Source organism: Tyto alba, unplaced genomic scaffold (assembly GCF_018691265.1).
Source record: "Tyto alba isolate M040663 unplaced genomic scaffold, T.alba_DEE_v4.0 Super-Scaffold_11, whole genome shotgun sequence".
NCBI classification, from domain to species: domain Eukaryota; kingdom Metazoa; phylum Chordata; class Aves; order Strigiformes; family Tytonidae; genus Tyto; species Tyto alba.
Window position 1 is genome coordinate 521,270 of NW_024881273.1, and position 20,661 is coordinate 541,930.

At 58.6% G+C, this 20,661-nt stretch overlaps 1 protein-coding gene and 1 long non-coding RNA gene across 5 annotated transcripts in view; one reads left to right on the forward strand and one right to left on the reverse strand.

Moving 5' to 3' along the window:
* Positions 1–3,830, reverse strand: part of LMX1B (LIM homeobox transcription factor 1 beta) — a 103,649-nt gene extending 99,819 nt beyond the window's left edge. For 2 of the 4 annotated variants that reach the window (XM_042786873.1, XM_042786872.1), the window contains exons 1-2: positions 3,285–3,829; positions 2,748–2,934 (exon numbers count right to left, since the gene is read on the reverse strand). In XM_042786873.1, coding sequence (XP_042642807.1) covers positions 2,748–2,934; positions 3,285–3,423 — 326 coding nt within the window. In that variant the 5' untranslated portion in view covers positions 3,424–3,829. Of the gene's footprint in view, positions 1–2,747; positions 2,935–3,284 lie in introns of all 4 variants that reach the window. The other 2 variants (XM_042786871.1, XM_042786870.1) reach the window with 2 other exon arrangements.
* A 376-nt stretch (positions 3,831–4,206) lies between these two features.
* Positions 4,207–7,639, forward strand: LOC122152755. The gene is made up of 2 exons (XR_006164777.1): positions 4,207–4,303; positions 7,117–7,639. It is a non-coding gene; the product is annotated as an uncharacterized LOC122152755 (long non-coding RNA).
* Positions 7,640–20,661: the final 13,022 nt, after the last annotated feature.

Genomic DNA, 20,661 nt, shown 5'->3' on the forward strand with positions numbered 1-20,661 from the left:
CTCATCCGAGGATGGGCAGTAATCATTCCTGACCCAGTGAAAGGTTTAAGGTCTGATATCTGACCCATCAGATGCTTGCTTTCATTAGAAAGACGAGACACCAGTTTTTCAAAGATATACACACAGCACTTGATTATAGTCCTGGGAGTTCTGAAGAAATCTGACCTTTAAATTACATTACAATGTACAGAAAAATCTATGTGGAGCAAATTTCAGTAACTAAGGTATTTAAGCAATCTTTATTCTCCCTCTTGTTTTGGTTTGGTTTTTGGTTTTGTTTTTTTTTTTTTTGTTTGTTTGTTTGTTTTTTTGGTTTTTTTTTTTTTCCCAGAGATCTGCAAATAGGACTCAGGATAACAAAAAGCATCTGATTCTACCGATACGGGTCTCCCTGTGCAGTGACACCGTGCCCCCCCACTGCTCCGCGGCACGCTTTCCTCGCGCTCGGGCGTTTTACATCCCGGACCGCTCCCGCACAGGCTGACGGCCGTACCAGCACGCTGGAGAGGACTTGCACAACCCGCTCGTGGCTTCACTCCTCCCTCCACACTCTTACTGATAAAACTGATCATCTGCATCGCACAGCCCATGAGAACCGCCTGCATGTATGGAAAAACTATTTTTATCCTTTAGCTGTCGTAAAAGAGTATTTCTCTGTGTCTAAAAGGCAGCAGACAGGGAAAGCACACAAACAAGGTCAGCTTAGTTTCACATGTTTGCTCTTTGGGGCTAATAAAATTTCAGAGAAAACAAATTTTGATTTACCGTGTCTCCCCTCCCCTTTCCATGAGCTGCTGCTGCTGTCAGTCCTTGGGGGCACACACAGCAGGTTACCATGTAATGTCACACTAGGTGCTGGGATTCAACAAAGGCTAACATGTTGATATCTTTTTATTGCTCGTCAGCCTGGTTACCCCATTTCCCCCCTATACAATTGGACACCTTTGATAATACGGGAAGTTCTGAAGCGGTGACATTTCTATTTTCAGTTGGAAAAGTATCTTTGTTTTCACAAAGCAATAGTCTGCGATCCTGCTTTTTAAGCCACGAAGTGTGATCCTTTATTTTACAGAAACTAAAGATGGGACTTAGAGGGTACGTTTGCTTGTAATTAGTGTAAATATTTGCACTGCCAAATAACGCTTTTTTTTTTAGGGAGCCTAAAGAATATTCTAAATTCTTCCCTAATTAGCAAAAGTATCTAAGGTAGTAAGCACTACCTACAGAGGCAGGAGTTTCATTGATCTACAACTATAGCTACCACAGGGTGTTTTATTTGGTGTAGACGACAAAGTCCGTGGATATGCTCCCTACCCAGGGGTATGAGAAAATACAGACCAGGCTGAAGCGCCGGCCCCTGCGAGGGCAGGATCGCGGCGGCCCAGCGGAGGCAAGCGCCGGGTTATTTTCATGTGAAGCGCCCAGGCCCGTGGAAGACTCTCTGGTAGTGTGCTGGTAAGGGCTGCAGTCCGAAATAACACGTTTTGTTGTAATTCCTAAACAGGGGGACATTTATCTGGGCCATTTATACAAGAGTTATAACCCTAACAATATTTATACTCAGCATGTCATGCTAGCATTTACTACCAGTTTCCATGGAGATGGATTTTCATGCTGTAGCTATGAAATGCACATTGTTGCCACTAAGCCACTTCAGGCCTTTCTGGAAGCCTGCTGAATGCCTGACAAAAGTTGATGCAAACCAATAGTTGTTGTTCTTTGTTTGTTGCCAGACTTCTAGCAGAGCCATATTATGTCCTAGTGATTGAAGTGCCCATGTTCGCCCCCCTCCCGGCACAAAAAGGATCCTCAATTTCGGTGACAAGCATGAAGTGGGCTTCTGCAGGGGAGGACAAACACGGCGCGGGGCAGGGGCTCTGTCTCCGCGCAGGGACGCGGCGCGGCGGGGGGCCGCCTCCCGACAAAGCCTGACATTTGGGGATAAAGCCTAAATAAAATAAAGCGCGGGCAGCGCCCGGGCCGGGAGGGACGGAGCCAGCGCCGGGCTCCGCCTGCCGCGGCCGGCCGCGGAGGCACGGCCGGCGCCAGTCCCTGCGGCCGGGCCCCGCGGGCACCGCCGCGGCCGCCCGCGCACCCTCCGCGCCCGACGGCGGCTCGGCGGGACGGCGGCGGCCGCGCTCCCGGACTCGCTCCGCGGCAGCGCGCCCGCGACCCCGGCGACGGCCCCGCCGAGCCCCGCTCGGGCGTTCGGCCGCGCTCCGCCGCGCTCCGCCGGCCGCTCAGCGCCCGGGCACGGCCGCGGGCCGCTCCCCGGGGCTGCCGGCGCGGCGGCGGGACGGGGCTCGCCCCGGGCAGACGGGCCCCGCTGCCTCCCCTGCCCGGGCCGGGCCGAAGCGGGCCGCCCCGCCGCCGCCGCCCCCTCCTCCGACGGCGCCGCAGGGTCCGGGGCCGCGGCAGGTCCGGACGCCGCGGAGCCCGGGGGCGGGGGGGGGGGGGCGGCTGCAGCTCCCCGCTCGGGACGGGCGCCGCGGCTCCAAGTCTCTCCGGTCCCGCCCGTCTCCTGCCCGCCGCGCCGCCCGGCGCTGGGGTCCCCGCTCGCCGGGGCCGCCACCCGCGCAGCCGCGGGCCCCGGCGCGGCGCTTCCCCGCTCCGCCGGGCTCCGGGCGGCGGAACCGCGCTCCGAGCCCGCAGCGCAGCGCAGCGCACCGCCGGGCCGGGCCGGGCCGGGCCGGGCCGGGGCTCCCCCGCCGGCGGCGGCACCGCGCCGGGCCCCGCCGCGCTCTTACTGTTGGTAGTCCTGCTTGCAGTAGAGCTTTCGGTCCCGGAAGTAGCAGCTGGTGGTGAGGGCTTGCTGACACGCCGCGCACTGCAGGCACTCTTCGTGCCAGGAGGACTCGTTCACCCGCATCAGAAACCGGTCCGAGATGGGCCGCTGGCAGCCCTCGCAGACGGCCTGGTGCTGGCAGTCCGACCCTGCGAACGGCAGACAGCGGCGTGAAGCGCCTGCCCCGGCCCCCGCTCCCCCGACCCGCCCCGCTCCCCTCGGCCCCGGCCCCGCTCCCCCCCCCCCCCGGCCCCGGGGCAGCCGGCGGGCAGCGCAGCCCGGCCGGCCCCGCAGCTCGGCGACATCGAGCTTGACGGCCGCCGCCGAGCCCGCGCCCCGCCACCGTCGGCGAGAAAAGCTCCGCGCCCGCCGGCAGCCCGGGGCGAGGCGGCCGCAGCCCGCGGCAGCCCGGCCGGGCCCCGCCGCAGCGCAGCCCCGGGCACCGGGCAGAGCACGGGGGGTGGCTTTTGGCGCAGCCGAGAAGCGAGCGGCAACTCACCCAGCAGCACTCCTAACGTGGCCGGACCCGAGCGCAGAGGGTGGTCTTCCATTTTAATACCGTCCAGCATCTTTGAGCAGTCCGACTGGCCCCGCGTAAAGCACCTTTCCAAGGACTCGGGACCTGTTGCGATATCCATGGGGCGGGCGGCGGCGCGGCCCGGCGCTCCGGGGCGGCGGGGGAGAGGCGCTGCCGGGCGGCGGGGCCGGCTCAGCCCCGCGTCTGGCCGAGCTCGGGGACAGCCTGCGGCCGGGAGGAGGGAGTCGCTTTTATTTTTATCTGGGAGACATGAGGAGCGTTTCCTGCCTGGACTTCCAGAGACGGGGGGCAGAGGAAAGCGCCGGCGCCGCCGCCCATGGGGGCACCCCGCGCTACACGGGCGCGCACATGCCGCGCACACGGCGCAGGGCAGCCCGCGGTGTCACCTGCTCGCCGGCAGCGCCGGAGCCCCACGCCCTCCGCGGAGGGCCCTCCCGGGGCCGGGCCGGGCCGGGCGGAGCGGCGCGGCGGGGCCGGGCGGGGCGGCGGGGCTTCCCCGGCGCTCCGCAGCCCATGTGCCATGCGGCGTCCCGAGGAGCCGCGCCGTTTAGAGCAGGGGCCGCGGCGGAGGAACACACCCCCCGGCGCCTCACCCCTCCTCAAACTTGCTGACATTTGAACTCCATTGGTGCGCGCCGTATCGCTGCGCCGCGGTGATCCGTCTCCTCGACGTCAAATAGTGCCCTGGCCCCGCCGGGCCCCCGCGGCCCCCGAAGCGCGGCGGCGCCCGGGGCGCGGGGCGGGCGGGCTCCGCGCACCCCGGGGCGGCCGAGCGGCGAGGCGGGCGCGGGTAGCGCGGGCCCGGGGCGCGCCCCCGCGGGTCGGGGGGGGGGCTGGAGGGGGGGGGGGGGGGGGCTGGCGGAGGTTTGGGGAGGGGGGTAGGGGGGAGGCGAGCGCGGCCGCCGAGGATCGCGGCGGAGCCGGGCCCCGGCCGCTCCGCTCCCGGCCCGACGGCGGCTCCGGCCCCTGCGCTGCCCGCGGTAGGTAGCAGCGCGCGTCCCCCGCCGGGCCGCGGGCAGGTGGCGGCGGGACCGTCCCTCGGGGCGGGGGGACGCGGGTCGTGTCCCGCGGGCGGTGGCGGCGCGACTGGCCCCGGCGGGGACACGGGACGGGGCGCGGGGGGGGGTCACACCGCGCCCGCCCTTCGCTGCCGGGCGGCTCCGCACCGTCGCGGCGGGGCCGCCCGCGGGAGGGCCCGGCCCCGGCCCCGGGGGAGCGTCCGGCGGCCCCGCGCCTGCCCGGGCTGAGCAGCGGCCCCCGAGGGCTGCGGGAGCGATCGGCGGCGGCCCCGCGCCCCGAGCAGCGCTTCCCGCGGGTGTCGCGGAGCGCGGGTGTCGTCGCGACAGCGCTTGAGCGCGCGGGGTCTCCGGCTGCGCGTGCGGCCCGGGGGTTTGCACACAACGGGCGCGGGCAGAAGCAGCCGCATTCGAACACGCTGCGCTCTTTTATTCCGTCTTAGGAAACAAAACAAATGAGAAAAGCGATACCCACCGGTCTCCCCGTGCTAGAGGGAGAGCGCCTGAAATCCCGCGTCTCGGGCTTTCCTTTCGTTTTTGTTTTTTTGCAGATACCGTTAAAAATCTAAATCTGAGGAAATAAAAATCCGGAAAGGATTCCGTGCAGAGTTTCTTAATGTGACCCATGATATGCTGTGACCCTGCCGAAGCAAGGGAGTTTATTTTGTAATGCTCCCAAAATATTGATATTTAATAAGCAGGACAAGTGTTAACTTGAATTACTTAATGCTTCTTTTTCTGGGTCTTAAGATAAGCCTTCTTTTTATGCCGTTTTTGTACAGAAACATCTCTGAGAGAAAATCGTGATTATGTTTTAGTTAAATATTTTGGAAAGGGTTTTCCGTAATAGAGCTTATTTCGTTTTTGTTCTGGACAGTACAAATCTGAAAACCTTTGTAGCTAATGCTGAAAAAATAATATATGATTATTTAATTCTGAGATCAAGATAAAAGCTGCTTAGATTTCGTAGTTCAATCCGTGGAGAAAAAGCTTCTCGTTTACATTAATTTTTTATGTTCCCTTCATATTTTTGTGTAAGGATTCAGTGTTCTCAGTCACACAGGGCTTCCATCAAATTATCTTCTACAATTGTGAGGAAAAGTAGAGCCCCTCTTTTCGCAGTAGTTTACGTAACTTCTTACTAAAAAAAGAAGAAAAGAGGAAGAAAAAAAACAACAACAAAAAAAAAGCAATGCTGTGCGGTGGGATAGTTGAGAGCAGATCGGGAAGCCTCCCAAACTCGCACCCGCAGCAATAATTCAATCTTTGTTCGCGGGCTTTTACTCACAAATATCACACCAAAGATTTGTTGCTTCTTGCCATGTGTGTGTACGAACACTGCACCGGATAATTATTATCCCTGCCTCTTACCCCGAGAACAATTCGATGAGGTGTTATATTCGGTTTATATAGTGCTTTTAACGAAAAACAAAATACAATTAAAACACCCACGCGCAAAACCATCACAGAAATAAAATCAAACCAAGACGAACGCAACCCCACCTCCCCGTGGCTTGGTTCTAATTCTCTATTTATTTGCAAGGCAAATCTTTTTGTTTTGAGGTGTTTTGTTTTAATTTTGAGAGTCGAGCAAGAAATGCAGCCCGTCACCATTCTGCATTTCCTAAACAAGGCAGAGAAGAATGAAGCACCGGAATAAATAGCAGGGGCTGAGCCGGCCCGAGGAGCCTCCGCGGCTGCGGCCGTTGGGCTGCGCTGGCACAAACCTCCCGTGGCGGGCGGCACGGCCGCTCCCTCCCCGTCCCGTCCCGTCCGTCTGTCCGGCCCGGCGCCCACGTACGCGCGTGCCAGGCGCTGCGGGGAGCGCGGCGGGGACTCAGCGGAGGGTGCGCGGCGAGACAACACACACACCCCCCCCACACCTCCTCCGTGGGTCTGCAGGCGTGTGCGTGACAGAACCGCCTCGCTCGGTGTTCGCGCGTGTGCCTGCTCGGGACAGCGAGGGCCCCCGGGCTGCTCGGCAGCGAGAGCAGAGGCGCTCCCCGCGTTAGCATGCCTTCCCCGCTCGGGGTGCGTGGGGGTCTGTGCATCCTGCCCGCCTGCATGCGTGTGCAGCCCCGTCCCCGTCTGCGCGTGGGCCTTCCCGGCTGCTGCCGGCGGGCTCCCCGCGGTACCGACCTGCACCGCCCGCTCCCCCGGCCGCGGCGGGCGCGTCCCCGCGGGGGGAGGGAGGGGCCGGGGGTGCTGCCCCGGGGCGCTCCGCGGGCTGCGGCGTTTGCAGCGCTGGTGCGGGGCGTGCGGTCCCGCGGGGTGCGCTGCCGGATCCGCGGGTGCGGGGGTGCACCGCGACCGGGGAAGGCGGTGACCGCGAGCGGCCCGGCTCAGCGGGGTCCGGCCCAACTAAGCCCGGCCCGGCCCGGCCTGGCCCGGCCGCCCGGTGCGGCGGGGCCCCGAGCGCAGCCTGCCCCCTGCCGGCGCGCGGCGGCACGGCCGGGGCTCCCGCGGGCGCGGCGGGGCCGGGAGCGGGGCCGGGAGCGGGGCCGGGAGCGGGGCCGGGAGCCGGCCGGGGTCAGCCGGGGCGAGCAGCGCCCGTGGGGCCGGGCGGGAGCGGGACCGGCCGGCCCGGGTGCTGCCCCGCGGGGAGCCGCGGGCCCTGCCCGTTGCTAGACGGGGCGGCCCGGCTTCCCGCCTCACCGTGCGCGGCCGCCGGCCTCCGGCTCCGTCTGTGACGGCCCCGGCGGCAGGGAGCGGCGGGAGCCCCGCGGGGCAGCCGCAGGGGTACTGGCTCACTTTGTCCTGTTTTTCTCCCCCCACAGCTGGACTCCGCGCCTCGCTGCCCCGCGGAGCCCCGGCCTTCCCCGCCCGCCAGCGGCCGACACCGAAGCATCGCTGCCCACGAACCCGCTCGGGGATCACGGGGGCACCGGCCCGGCTGCACGGTGGACAGGGGCCGAGCTTGTCGCGGGTCCAGCCACAAAGACGGAGACCGGCGGGCGCCCCTCGGGCGGCCCCGCGACCGGCGGAGCTCCCCCCGCGTACCGGCCGCTCTACAGAGCGGCTCTGCAGCCCGCGGCTCCGACCGAGCCCCCGCCGCGCCGAGCCTCCCCGCCGACGGTTCTCTGCCCCCGGCCGCCGCCGCTGCAGCGCCCAGCGGGCCGGGCCCGGCCGTTGTGCGGGGCCGTCGGCCCGGGAAGAGTCGCCCCGCCGGGTGCGCTCGGCGATGACTGATTCAGCCCACTTTCCCTCCCTCGGAAGGATAAATGTAAGCAAGCTGCAAAGTGTAGTTACTAATAACAATAACAATAAATTATCGGGCTGTTGCTCGGTAGTGCAAACAAACGCTTGCCGTGAACCACGCGGAGCCTCCCCGCGCCGCGCAGCCGCCCCCCGGGACCGGCCTGTCCCCCGGACCGGCTGCGTCCCGGCCCCGGGGAGGGTTCCCGCTCGCCCGGCAGCCTCACGGAGCAGGTGACCGGGCCGGGGCCGGCCGCGCCGCGCCGCGGTGGAGCCGCCGGGGTGCCCGGCTGGGTGGGTGGGCTGGAGCCGGCGGGGTCTGCGCTCCGGGCCCGCCGCGCTCGGTGCCGGCGTAGCCCTTCAAAGGGACCGACCCCCGCCCGGTTAGCCGGGGAACCCCTGCGCCGTCCCGGGAGGGTAGCGGGGCCGGCAGACCGCGGTCGGAGGCCGCGCCGCGTGGAAGGCGGCGAACACCGAGCCGGTATTTTAATTAAGCAGGGTCTCTTTGATATAGGGAGCCTGATGCTATCTCTGCGCGCTGTTCCCTTCACGGCAGCTTTTGGGTAGGAAAATTGCTGAGAAAGCTGGATCACACGGAACGTCGGAGCCGCTCCGCGCAGCGCCAGAAAGCCCCGGGGAAGGCGGCGGGTGCGTGTGTGAGTGCGCGGCGCGCTGGGAGTTCCAGCTCAGCTGCGGTGCGGTGCGCGCTGTGTGCATTTTCGGGGGGCCTGGAGGAACTAGAGTCAATTTACCATGATTAAAGGCACAAGCAAGGAGGCGCCACACATTTGCATGCGCCTTCATCTTTCTTAAGTGGATTTTTGAGGGCAGCGCGGCAGACAGGCTTGGGCTCCTCGTCCCCCCTCAGCCGGCGGAGCGCCTCGCTGGGCGGCCTCGGGGACTGGCGGTCTTGGACCCCGGTCCCGCCCGAGGGAGCCGCGGGACGGGCCCCGGCACCAGTCTGACGTCGGGGCCGCGCTGCCCCGGAGCGGTGTCGCTCCGCCACCCGGTCCCCCCCGCCACGACAGGCGCGGCTCCGCGCTGTCCTCCCTCTCGCCGCGGGCCGGCGGCTCGCCCGGCGCCGGGCACGACGCGCACGGACCGCGCCCGCGGAGAAGGCTGCGCTGGCCGGCGCGCACCGGGTCCCTCCGGCCCTCCTCTGTCCCGCTCTCCCGGCTCCGCGTTACCGGCGCAGCCCCGTTCTTGGCCTGGGCCAAGAGCAGGCGCGGCTGCCCCGGCCCGACCCGTTGCTCTGACCCGCACGGCCCGGCCCGGCCCGGCCCGGCCCGGCCGCAGCCGTGCTGCAGAGCGGCCGTCGTGCCCGGCCCAGAGGCCGCAGTGGCGGGCGCCGGGGTCGGGTCTCCCGGCTCCGGCTCCAGTTCGTATCAAACCGAAGCCCTCTTGCTCCCCACCGCCTCGCTTGGCCTCCCCCAGCAGCCCGGCTCGCCCTCCCGGGGCTGCCTGCGCAGGGACCCGACGGGGCGGCCGAGCCCGCGGCTGGCAGCGGCGTGGAGCGCACATGTGTCCCCGCGGCGGCCGGTGCCAGGTGCAGGGCTGGGGGCAGAGTTTACCGCCAGGCTCTGACGGCTCCGCGGGTTTCCCAGCCCGGGGGGCTGGGGGGGGGGGGGGGGGAGGTGGTGTCTTTTCCCAGTTCAGGGCAAATACCTTCGTTTCACTGGGAAATTTAACCTCTCCTTGGAGTTGGATCCATTATACGGGTTTAATATCCGCTCTTTTACAGCTCAGTGTTGTAAAGGCAGCAGCCAGGTCTGTGAACTCTGACATGTGCACCCGCGGGGGGGGGGAGGGTGCAGGGGGGGAGGCCGGGACCTGCCGGCGCGGGGCGCGCCTGCGAGCGCAGCCTTTCATCTGCGGGGCCGCCGCACCGGCCCTCCCCACCCGCGCTGCCCGGCCGGGTCCGCGGGGCCCCCGCCGCGACCCCGGGGTTCTGCAGCCCCCTGAGGCTCCTCCGGGGGTGCTGGCGGGGCCTCACCGCGCCGTCGCTCCCGGGGAGCGGGCTGGGCCGGTGCGGCGGAAGCCGTGCCCGCGCCGGTGGCCTCCCCCGCGCCGCGACCCGGCAGGTGCCCCGGGGGCGCGGGCGGAGGCCGGGAGCCCCGGCGAGCCGGGCCGGGCCGGGCCGGGCGCTGCCTGCCCCGGGGGCTGTCCCTGCCGACGGGACGCGCTCCCGCGGAGCCCCGCTCCGCAGAGCCGCCTCTCCCGCACAGGCGTGAACGGGGCGGTGCGTCGGCAGGACGGGAAGGGACGAGGCGACCCCGAGCATTCCGCTTTTCCACCCGCGAACTGGCAGGTGCGTGGGGCGGCCCGGGCGGGGGCACCGGGCCAGCGCCGACCGCGGGGCCGGGCCGGGCCCTCGTCAGCCGGGCAGGAGGGACCGGCGGTCCGGCCCGGCCCGGCGGACGCGTCGAGCGCTCGGCGCCGGCACTAGCCCCGGGCGGGCGGTGCTGCAGAGGGAGCCGCGCCGGGACCCCGCTCCGCCGGTGCGGGCGGCCGCGCTAGGCTGGATCCCGGCACCCGCGGGGGTCCCGCCGCCCCGCGAGCGGCAGCCCTGGCTCACGGTGCGGGCGGGGTTCCCGTGCCGAGCGGCGCCGGGGCCCGTCGGGCCGGGGCGGCCGCGGCAGCGGGTTCCCGTCGGAGGGGAGGGAGCTGGCCGCTCCTCTGCTTTTTGCGACGCGTTGCGGGATCATTTCTATGCGTTTAATCGAGGAACCGAAATAAAACTCGATTTTCCTGAACAACAAATTCCAACAACGAGAAATCGTTTCCTCCTGGGTCCGGGCAGCCTCTCGCTTACGACCAAGGTTTCCCCGCGCCGTGGGAGCCGGCTCCGAGCCGCTGTCCTTCCTGCCCCGCAGCGCCGGGGCCGGGCCCCGGCGGGACCGATCACATCGACTGCTCGCGGCTCCGCGTATCTCGCGCTCCCGGGGCAGCCTCGCCCGGCGGCACAGGGTCCGCGGCGCGGAGGGAGCTCCGCCCGTGTCCGCGGCCCTTCCGCGCTTCTCGCTCCGCGCCCAGATCTCCGCCGGGAGCGCGGGGACAGCTCGGCGGCTGGTGCCCGACTCGCCGATCCAGGACGCTTCTCCCCTCCCAGACCGTCCCCGATCGCCCAGAGCCCCGCGTGGGGCCGGTGCGGGTGCGTAGGCCAGGTGGGGCCTCCTCTCCTGCCCCAGGGCTGCGCAGACACCGGTCTGTGGTCGCGCCCTTTGCGCCCCCGCGCAGCGTCGCGCTACCCGCGGGCAGGCTGCAGCCGGGAGCCTCCACCGGGGCATCGTCCTCCGGATCGGGGGGTCCTGTCCCGGTGTGAGCGGCCGGCTTCTGCGCCGCCCCCCCGGGGCATACCCTCCCGCGGGAGCCCGGGTCCCGGCCGGCCCCGTCCTGGCAGGAGGACGGGGCGCAGCGGGGGCGAGCGCCCACTCCCAAGGGGTCCGGCGGGCGGGGGGGCGCCGGTGTGGAGCCCGCTCCCCGGCCGGGCTGCCCTGCAGCCCCCGGTAGCTGGAACCCCGCTCCCCCGGGCACCACTGCTCTGCCCGGTGCTTCTTGAAAGGAGAAATGAAAAACAAAGAGTTTGGAGAGAAAGAGGAGAGGGCTCTGCCTGCATGATGGTATCGCTTTTTACGTAAAGATATTAATAGTTAGCGGAAAATTCAGTCGGTGGGTAATTGTGTTAGATTATCTGATTGGGCTTTTCTGCTGCGGCTCTCCTGAACTGCCTTTGTAAACAGAAAACGGTCACGTAGAACGGGGAAAAATCAGAAGCCGTGCAAATAAATAGTGCTGCTAACCTCGCCGGTCTGAGCACTCCCTTGAAGAGCGGAGCAGAGAGCTCCTTTCTGGTTTGTATTAGTGATTGTTGCACTGTCATTAGGGAATGCAAGGGTGGAAATATTTGCTTCGGGACTCCAAGCACACGCGGTGCAACAAGAGGGAAGCAAAACGCTGAAGCGTGCGTGCCGCACAGAAAGCGGAATAACGTTCAACAAGCCCTGAGAATATCCGGAGGCAGGGAGCCGGCTCCGCCGAGAGCCCCCAGCCCTGCGGAGCTGCTCCTGCCTCCCTCCGCTTCAGATCCAGCTTGCTCACAGGCTTCTGCTTCCCAGCTCCCTAACGCACACGCCTGGCAGCTTGTCATGTGGAGGGGTTGTGTGATGTAATTCCCCAGCACGACATGTTCTCACCTGATGCCAACTGATCACTCTGGAGATGCACACGAAGCTGCGGGCTCCTCTGGCAGCATTTTCTTGTCCTCTCCCTTTCTCTTGCACGTCTGCGTTTTAATCTGACGTGCTGGGTGCTGGCAAGACGAGACCCTGGAGGTCTCCAACCGCCCAGCGCTGGTTCCGCGCTCCACCGCCGCGCTCCTCCCGCAGCTCTGTCCCGCTCCGGGACGCCGTCAAGCACGGGCGAACATAATATTTTTTTTTTCCCATTATCAATAAGTATAAAGCTCACTATTTCTAGTTACCTCAGAACGTAAATTTCTATAAACTCAGCTGTGGCATCGGATTGAAGAGGAATGCCTTTTGAAGGTGTTTTCCTAAAAGAAATCCTCTGATCCCGGGGCTCAAAGGTTATCACGAACAATAAACACTTTCACCCCCAGCCTCATTGAGACAATGACAGATGAGCCAATTTGACACTCCTTTCTGCACTACAGATTTTCTCCTCTAATTATTTTAGCATTTTTATTTTGGGTCAGAGCGAGAGATCTGCATCATTTGCGCTGGAGTTGCGGTGCCCGATTTTGCCTCTATTGCACATTTTGGTATCTTGTAGCTCCACACATGGAAAACGGGGGAGAACAGTCAGAGGGCGATGGAGCTGGTTTGCCCACTTCTAGCCCGAGCCTCGGGTTTGCTGTTCCCGTAGAGATTCCCGGGGTATTTCTGAAGTGCGATATTTACATAATGCACGGGGAAAGGTGTCCTCCAAGAACAGTCAAGTTACCCGATAAACATGTATCGAAACGGTCACATTTACCACAGATCTGGAGCACCCTTTCAACCTGGATGAAAAGGGACTATAAAGCAGATAACAGTGGGTGGAGAACTTCAAAGTCTGGTTTTCAATGGGATTCCTGCAGACATGAACACATTCAGTTGCAATCTCAGTCACCTGAAATCTTTGGGGGTAGCATGCCACTCCCCGACCCCCACCCAGATGATGATCTACTTTCAAAGCAGCGAGTTTCATAGCATAAATTCTGATTTGTTCAGTCACTTGTCCACACAGAGCGAGAGTTCAACTCTTGCTCAACCCGTAGCATTGTTGAAGCCCAATTTAAAAAAAAAAACCAAACAAACCAAACCAAAACAAAACAAAAAACCACACACACACAACCCCGAGAAGCCCGTTATATAAACTAATCGATAAATGCATTTCAGATTTCGGTTGCAACAGTGCGATGAGAGTAAGGGGGTTGTTACACGAGAGCAGCTGCTCAGCTCCGCGGCCGCAGGCGAGCCCCGCACCCCGAAAAGCTGCCGCTCGGGACCCGGCACCGCTCAGCGCTGCGCGGAGCACGGCAGCGTCGGGCCGAAGGGAAAATCCAGGCGGGAGGGAAGCGGGAGCGGGACCCGGCTCCGCTCGCTGCCTGCGCCTTCTCCCCGCGGCGGCCCCGGCCCGGCGGAGCGGGACCCCGGCCCGGCGGAGCGGGACCCCGGCCCGAGGGAGCGGGACCCCGGCCCGGAGGAGCGGGACCCCGGCCCGGCGGAGCGGGACCCCGGCCCGAGGGAGCGGGACCCCGTCCCGAGGGAGCGGGACCCCGGCCCGGCGGAGCGGGACCCCGGCCCGAGGGAGCGGGACCCCGGCCCGGCGGAGCGGGACCCCGGCCCGAGGGAGCGGGACCCCGGCCCGAGGGAGCGGGACCCCGGCCCGGCGGAGCGGGACCCCGGCCCGAGGGAGCGGGACCCCGGCCCGGCGGAGCGGGACCCCGGCCCGAGGGAGCGGGACCCCGGCCGGAGGAGCGGGACCCCGGCCCGGCGGAGCGGGACCCCGGCCCGAGGGAGCGGAACCCCGGCCCGGCGGAGCGGGACCCCGGCCCGAGGGAGCGGGACCCCGGCCCGGCGGAGCGGGACCCCGCGGCAGCCCCGGGCTCAGCCCTCAGCGGAGCTGCTGGGACAGACACCGAGGCTCAGATTCTTAAACACCAACAGCACACGATCGCCCGGGTCTTAATTTTTACTAGTGTCAAGGAATAAACCCATTGCTCATAAAAGTGGGGGAAGACTGAGTATGTTGATGTGTTGTTATACCGGTTTTTTATATGACAGGTTATAAGATTACTCAGGAGGCCAATACAGCACGTTAAAGGGGCTCTCACGTCCTGTTTTCCTCAGCTGTGAAAGTTGGTGAAGTGATAGGATTAGGGGTCATACACATTTAGGCTCCCTTTATCACATGGAGGAATTTCACAGCAGAACACAGGGAAAGCATGAAACCCCAATTAGTTGATTGCAAGCTATCATCATACACTGGACAGTGTGAAGTATTTTAAAAATTTTGTTTCTGACACCTTTTATGCTAGAGGTTCTTTTCCCTGGCTTTGGGGTGTGTGTATGTGTGGGGTGGGGTGGGGAGAAGGAGTTTCAATCAAAGATGCTAAGAAAAAGTGTGGCTAATTAGTAAAATATTATATTAAGATATTAGTAAGATATTTTAATATAAGTTACTGATAAGATATTAAAATGCTGCTGTTAAAATGCAAAAAGACAGTTGTGAAGCCTGTAAGATTTTGAATTTTCAAGCTCAGTTCACCAAAGAAGATGGAGAAATGTTGCACGTTAACATTTTGTTGTGAAATCCTAAAGCATCTTGGTTGCCAGAGCAGCCACTGCTCACTGAAGCAACTGCTGTTAGCTTCAGCCGTCTCTGGGTCCATCCCCTGGGGACAGATGTGATGGCCCGGAACCCCACGCTCCTGGAGGGAAAGTGTCTGCTGCCACGGGCCAGCCCTTCTTGAGGAACCGGCAGAGAGCAGGGCAGGACAAAGATGGGCTGAAACTGCCTGAATTTGAACGCTGAAAAGGCTGGAGAGAGGCAGGTGACAGGGTGTATGAAGGGCAAAACATGGCAAAGACGAAGAGGAATTTTCAGGGTAACATTTTCTTTCTTTTTGGCAGGTGAAAGACATACAAAGCAATTGTTATTGGTGGCTAAACGCAGTTTTCAATACTCTGATATACACAGCTGAAAACATCGTATGTCCACCAGCAAGAGTGTATACTTCTAAAATATAATTACCTTGCAAAAAATAGCATTTTAATTTCAATTACAATTGTTCTATGAGAGACAGATGTGAACTGCTAAAATGTTTATAACGTGGCTTAACAGTAAAAAAACAAATATTAATGAAATGTGTTTCACTGATGGGATTTGATTGGCATGTTGTATTAATTACAGGCCTTTCACCTCTGAAACTGCTGTTCTAATCCTGTCAGGGCCCAGGGAAAACAATTGAAAGCTTGTTTATATATTCTAAAATGATATAGAATCATATAGGCATCTAAAAAAAAAAAAAAGGCTGAATTTCAGTCTTGGTTTCACTACAGTGAAATACTTAAAAAGGAACATCTGCCAACATAGACATTCTGGTCACCATCCTATAATCCCAACACACCTAGAATATTTGCAGACACTACTATGTGCAAATAATATCTGTCGGATCCATAATTTAGGATGAAAATTGAAATGGTAACCAAATTTCCCTAGCATGACACGGCCGGGACCTGTGGGTCTCCAGCAGGTGGAGACAAGAACTCTGGTGTCCTTTATTTAAATAATAATAATAAAATAGTGAACGAAGGGCAGGTGATTTCAGTATCACTAAGCCAAGGTGTTCAGGGTCCATCACTTATTTTTAAAAATACCATGAAAGCAGTCTAAAAGCACAGGATCCTAAACCATCCTTTGTTTTAGCCACTAGGAGTAAAAATAGAGGCTATCTTCCGGTCACGTTCGTAAGTTTTTAATGGCAGCCAGAAGACGACTTTTCTTAACTTCAGAGGTGAAGCGTTGTTTGAGATGTGCCCACACCCAGGGAAAAGCCAAAGCGTTCTCTGCCGAGCATCCCACGCAGGTTCAGTACAGCCCACGAGAGGAGATGGACCCCCCGCCCACGGAGCCAGAACCAGCGTCAGCACCCGCGTTCTCGGGGCAGCCTCTGCGCGCCCACGCCAGCGCTCCTGGCTCCCGCAGGGACACCGGCGCCTCTTGTCCCCACGAGCAAGGGGACACGGGGCCCTCCCCGCTCTGTGCCACCCGCTGCCCTGCCAGGCTCTGCGGCACCTGCCTCTGCCGGAGCACAGGAGACTCTACCCAGGGGAGAGCGCTTTAACCCTTTCCATAAGTAGGAGATGGAAATAAAGAGAGAAAAAACCATTTTTTTAGAGCCAGGAGACCTTAAGTGCAAAGAAGCTCTTTGGCCATCAAGCTTCCCCCGAGCCAACGTTGGGGTACCCTGCGCACAAGAAAGCATCAGAAAGAACCAGCAATGCTAAGGCACGGGGACGAAAGGCAGCACAACTAGCCTAAATCCTGCAGCAACCCACTCCTCAGCCTCCAGCCTATTGCTGCTTGTGCTGGGGGTGGCACCCTGCACAACCGGGACCCTCGCAGGTGACATCGAGAGAGCAAACAGTCCATCCGAGCCTGCTGAGAAATTCTGTGTGGGACCTAAAGTGGTCAGCATCATCTGTGGGCTGATGTAGGTAAACAAAGACAACTAGTTGCGATAATAAGGACGGTTTTCTCTGTAGTAGGAACACTAACATTTAAAGCACCATAATGTAGTAAGCAACTTAGTCTCTATGTCAAAACGGAAGTGGTAAGAAAAAACCCCCATAATAGGATAATATTTTGAACTGTAAACCCCATTTCAGTGTATTCTACATGTTCTATGGCAGGACATTTTATGTGATTTGGATACAACGCCACTAACACATTAAAGTTTATTGGCCTTGAAAAAATGGATGCATCACTGATGATAGAAGACTTGGTGTTATACTGTCGATGAATATTTTATTTGATCTCTGTCTTAAATACAACTCAGACCTTTGGACTCCATACGGAGTTGGACTTTAGCCTTTTCCTGTAATTATTTGGTGTCTTGTTAACATTTTATGAGCATGTCTGTTTAAATAAACTTATTTGATGTGCATTTATTTTGGCTGTAGCCTGCTGTATAGGATGGATGTGCTTTTCTCTTTGTCTTTTGAAAGAAATCAAAATAAAGCTGAACAATGGAACTGCAAGTGGAATAAATTTAAATGCAGCGTTTGTTTCATTTAACAATACAATACAGTTGAAATCAAATAGACCTGACAACATTATTTATGAGGATTTAATATTTATATGCTAAGTGTAGAACATTTGGATAATTACAACTGCAAAGCATCGGTTTGTTTGCCAGTTGCATTGACTGATGTATATTTGAGCACTACAGGCATAATTTGTTTGCAGTAATGGACTGTAAAAAAGGCTGGAGTTCTAGAGGGCTTTTTAAAACCACCCTTCTACTCTTTTAATTCACCTTCTGAATACTTTTACAGAAATAGAATGTCTTCAGAAGTTTTACCTGTTTGCATGAAAAGATCCCACTTATTTATTTCTGTCTCTGCAACGCACTCAGCGAGGCACAGCCAGCCCCCCTCGGCCTCGGCCCTTCCCGGGGGAGCGTGAAGAGAGCACACGTGCATCCTCCCGCTGCCGCGCTCCTCCTCCCCCAGCATGCCTGCAACCACAGGGCCCAGCGGATCCGCCAAAATGCTGCTTTAACAAGACATTAAGGTGTGTAGATTGTGCACTCTCTGTATCTCCTTAAAACATCTGATTCACCCCTTTTAGATCTGTTGGGACCACTGGGCATATACTAAAGGTGTAAAAGTGTGTTGCATGAGAATTGAGACATGCCTACCAAGCTCTGCCCTTGAACTTCCAGCCTGCGGAGAGAGGCTCGCCTCGTCATGCCCAGTGCAGTCTCAGGAAGGGAGGAAGACAGGCAAGAGCAGAGGGAGCTTGTGTTCTCTGGATTGTGCCCTGCACAGCAGCATCAGGGGCGCCTCTTGGGTTCCTGTCTCATGTTTTCATATGGTCAATACGTTCAAACAACAGTGCTGCTGAGAAGGTACAGTCAGATAAAATCACTGTAATGAGGTTGGGAAAGACTTTCAGACATCACTAAATATGACAAAAATGATGGATGACTTCGGCGTATAAGTTTGCATGTGAGCAGTATTAGGAGTTTTCAGACCCGCGTGCCTACACCCTGAGCCGTTTGCACCAGGGGTTTGCTGAGCACACCGCCTGCACCCCACAGCTGGGGGATCGTGCGGCCTGCGGTTGGATAACTTTGCATCACCTCTCTTCAGAGCGGGGGTCCCCAGAGGAGGCTTGCTGTGCCAGCCCACTGCAGAGGATGGCTTTCACCTTCCGTGTCCCTCCTGCTATCACTGTTGAGAAGACAGAGCTTCTCCGGGGGAGCTCTGTGGCAGTGGATGATGGCACTGATGCTGCACCTACTCTCTGAGTCTGCTTCCCAGGCCTGTCACATCAACAGTACATCCTCTGAGACGCTGAGGATAATTAATGCCCAGCTGAGTAACTTTCCAGGGCTCACTGAAGAGGAATGAATATTTCAGTACTCAGAACCCTATTGCCACCCTCACAGATTACCCTCCTCATGTCTCAGTTCCCAGAAAAATAATACAACTATCTCCTTTTCCTTCCCCAGCATACTTCATCCCTCAGGCTAAACTGCCTCCAAGTCTTTACTTTTCCAAATGTCACTGTTTTCCACTGGGCATCGTGCTGGCAGAGCTACACATAATTATTCCCTATATTACTTCCAAAGCATCAGGAACTAGATAAGAGATTTTTTCCTAGTCGGGTCAAATCAAGAGCTAAACCTGCACGGTGGGAGAAACACTCACACACGCAAATCTTTCTTTTCTCACCTAGCTCCATCTACTGATACTACAGCAGATTGCACGCAGTTGCAGAGCTGTGCTACACATACCAGACATGCTCGATCTTCCATCAATAATAATTTTAAGGTTAATTCTTCAAGAGATTAGAAAAAAAGCTGCTATCAAGCAAGAGACAAGTGCTTGTGTATGTTTACCCCGCGGGGCTTTTACATCAGAAGTGTGAATTACAGGGTATGATAACCCAGTGGAAAGTTAGCTGCTTCTCGGTGAAAAGCATTTTGGAGTCAGTTCAATAACCCACCATGAGACCACACATCAGAACTGTATTTATTTAGGGAGCTAATTGAAATGGAGCCTGTAAGGAGGAGCCGACATCAGAGGCAAGATGCAGTTAAGATCTGAGAAAAGGCGGAGTTTGCGGGCAGAAATAGCGAAGAGTGTATCCGAGGCCAACCCTGGTAGCCCTCGCCCAGGCAGAGTTCCCACTGAATGAAGGGGATGGGTTGAAGTCATGAGGTGGTTTGCCAGCCAAAGGCTTGTTAGCTCAAGGCCCTGGGTAATTTTCCCGGGCTGTGATGCAGGTCTGCTTTCACAAGTGCTGGCTCTCTCTCTGCCTCTTGGCTCTTTCCAGTCCCTTCTCCACTCTGCTAAGAATCCAACCCCCGAGCCAAGCCCTGTCCTCCTCCCAGTGCAAGCTGATCAGATGGGTGGTAGCATTTCACATTTGGTCTAATGATATTGTTTGATTATTGTTATTTTTTTGGTCTGTGCTGCAGGATGTTCTATGCTTGTTTTTACCAAAGAGAAAAAAAAAGAATGTCAGATTGGAAAAACCTGTTGCCATTTAAACTTGAACAAGAGCTTTGGGGCAAAATGCTGAAATCTTTATTCAGAAAAATGCTTCAAAATCAGGCTCTTAAAATCCACTCAGGTGGCTTAAAACCATTAAGATAAATAAAGAATGGTTGAGTTTGCCTCCTGCTCTCGGAGTACCATGAGCACGCTGTCAGCTCTTAGCTGTGAGCAAAGGACTAGAATCTCATATTTTAAAGTGCTAGAAGTATCACATAGCCCGAGGGCTCCTGGTGCTGAGGCAACATTGAATCACATGACACCTATGATAAAATGCCAATATTGAATATTAGGGGATCATAGTCACTCATTCAAGAAAAGGCTGAATAAAAGTTCAGTGTTATCACAAAGAACTGCATTTTGCCTTTTGTTTTCACATTGGAACAGCAATTTGAGGGCTCATATTTTTCAGAATTTAGTTAGAAGAAACATAGCTGCTCTTCGGGCAAACAGCTTCAAGGAGAAGCCGACACTGTCAACCACTTTCCTCCACTGTGGTCCCCTCCTCCTAGCACTGGGCAAGGTAGAACTTGCTCTACTTATGTTAAACTGATAGCGTAAGTAGCAAAGTCTTTTCCCTTTTGGTTTAAATGAATCCTTGCCACTTAAGTTCATGTTTATTTTTATAATATGGACTCTGTGTCATTTATTGCTCCCAAAGGGACTCCAAATACCATGATGGTTATGAGTGAACCTGGGAATATACTTCTGAATTGCTTGTGATTTATCCTGTTTCTGATGCACATAATAACACAGCTCTTCCAAAGCCTGTTCAAGGCTTTTAATTATTAATTTCTGTACTTTGTGTGGCACGGTGTGACAGTTATTGCTGCTGTGGGTGGGAATGACTCTGTCTGTGCTTTATGGTAACAGCACTGTCATTGGGAACTTCATATTTCAGGCTAACTGCTGAATGGCTTTGGAACAGCTTGAACCTATCCCCAGCAATGGAACAAATGTCATTTAAAACTAGGCCCTTTGCAGCATCATGATGCTGAGGAGTGTGGAGCTCCAGGGGAAAGATGAGACCAACAGGAACTGTGAAGATATGTGGTGGAAGCGGAAGGGCGACTTGCTCTGTAAACGTGCAGCACAACTTCTGAGTTGCCCCAGACTTCACTATGCCTCTTACTAATGATAATACAAGAATAGGATGACTCTACATATAAACATATTTTATTCCTCAGTGTCAGTTGCCAACAGCTCCACGTAACTCTCTGAAAAAGGCAACAGATGCAAACAGGTACCAGGCCGATGATTTCAGCGAGCCCATCTGCTCCAGCGAGGCAGGCCTCCGCACCACGCGGGGCCGTGCCGCGGCACTGTATGAGCAGC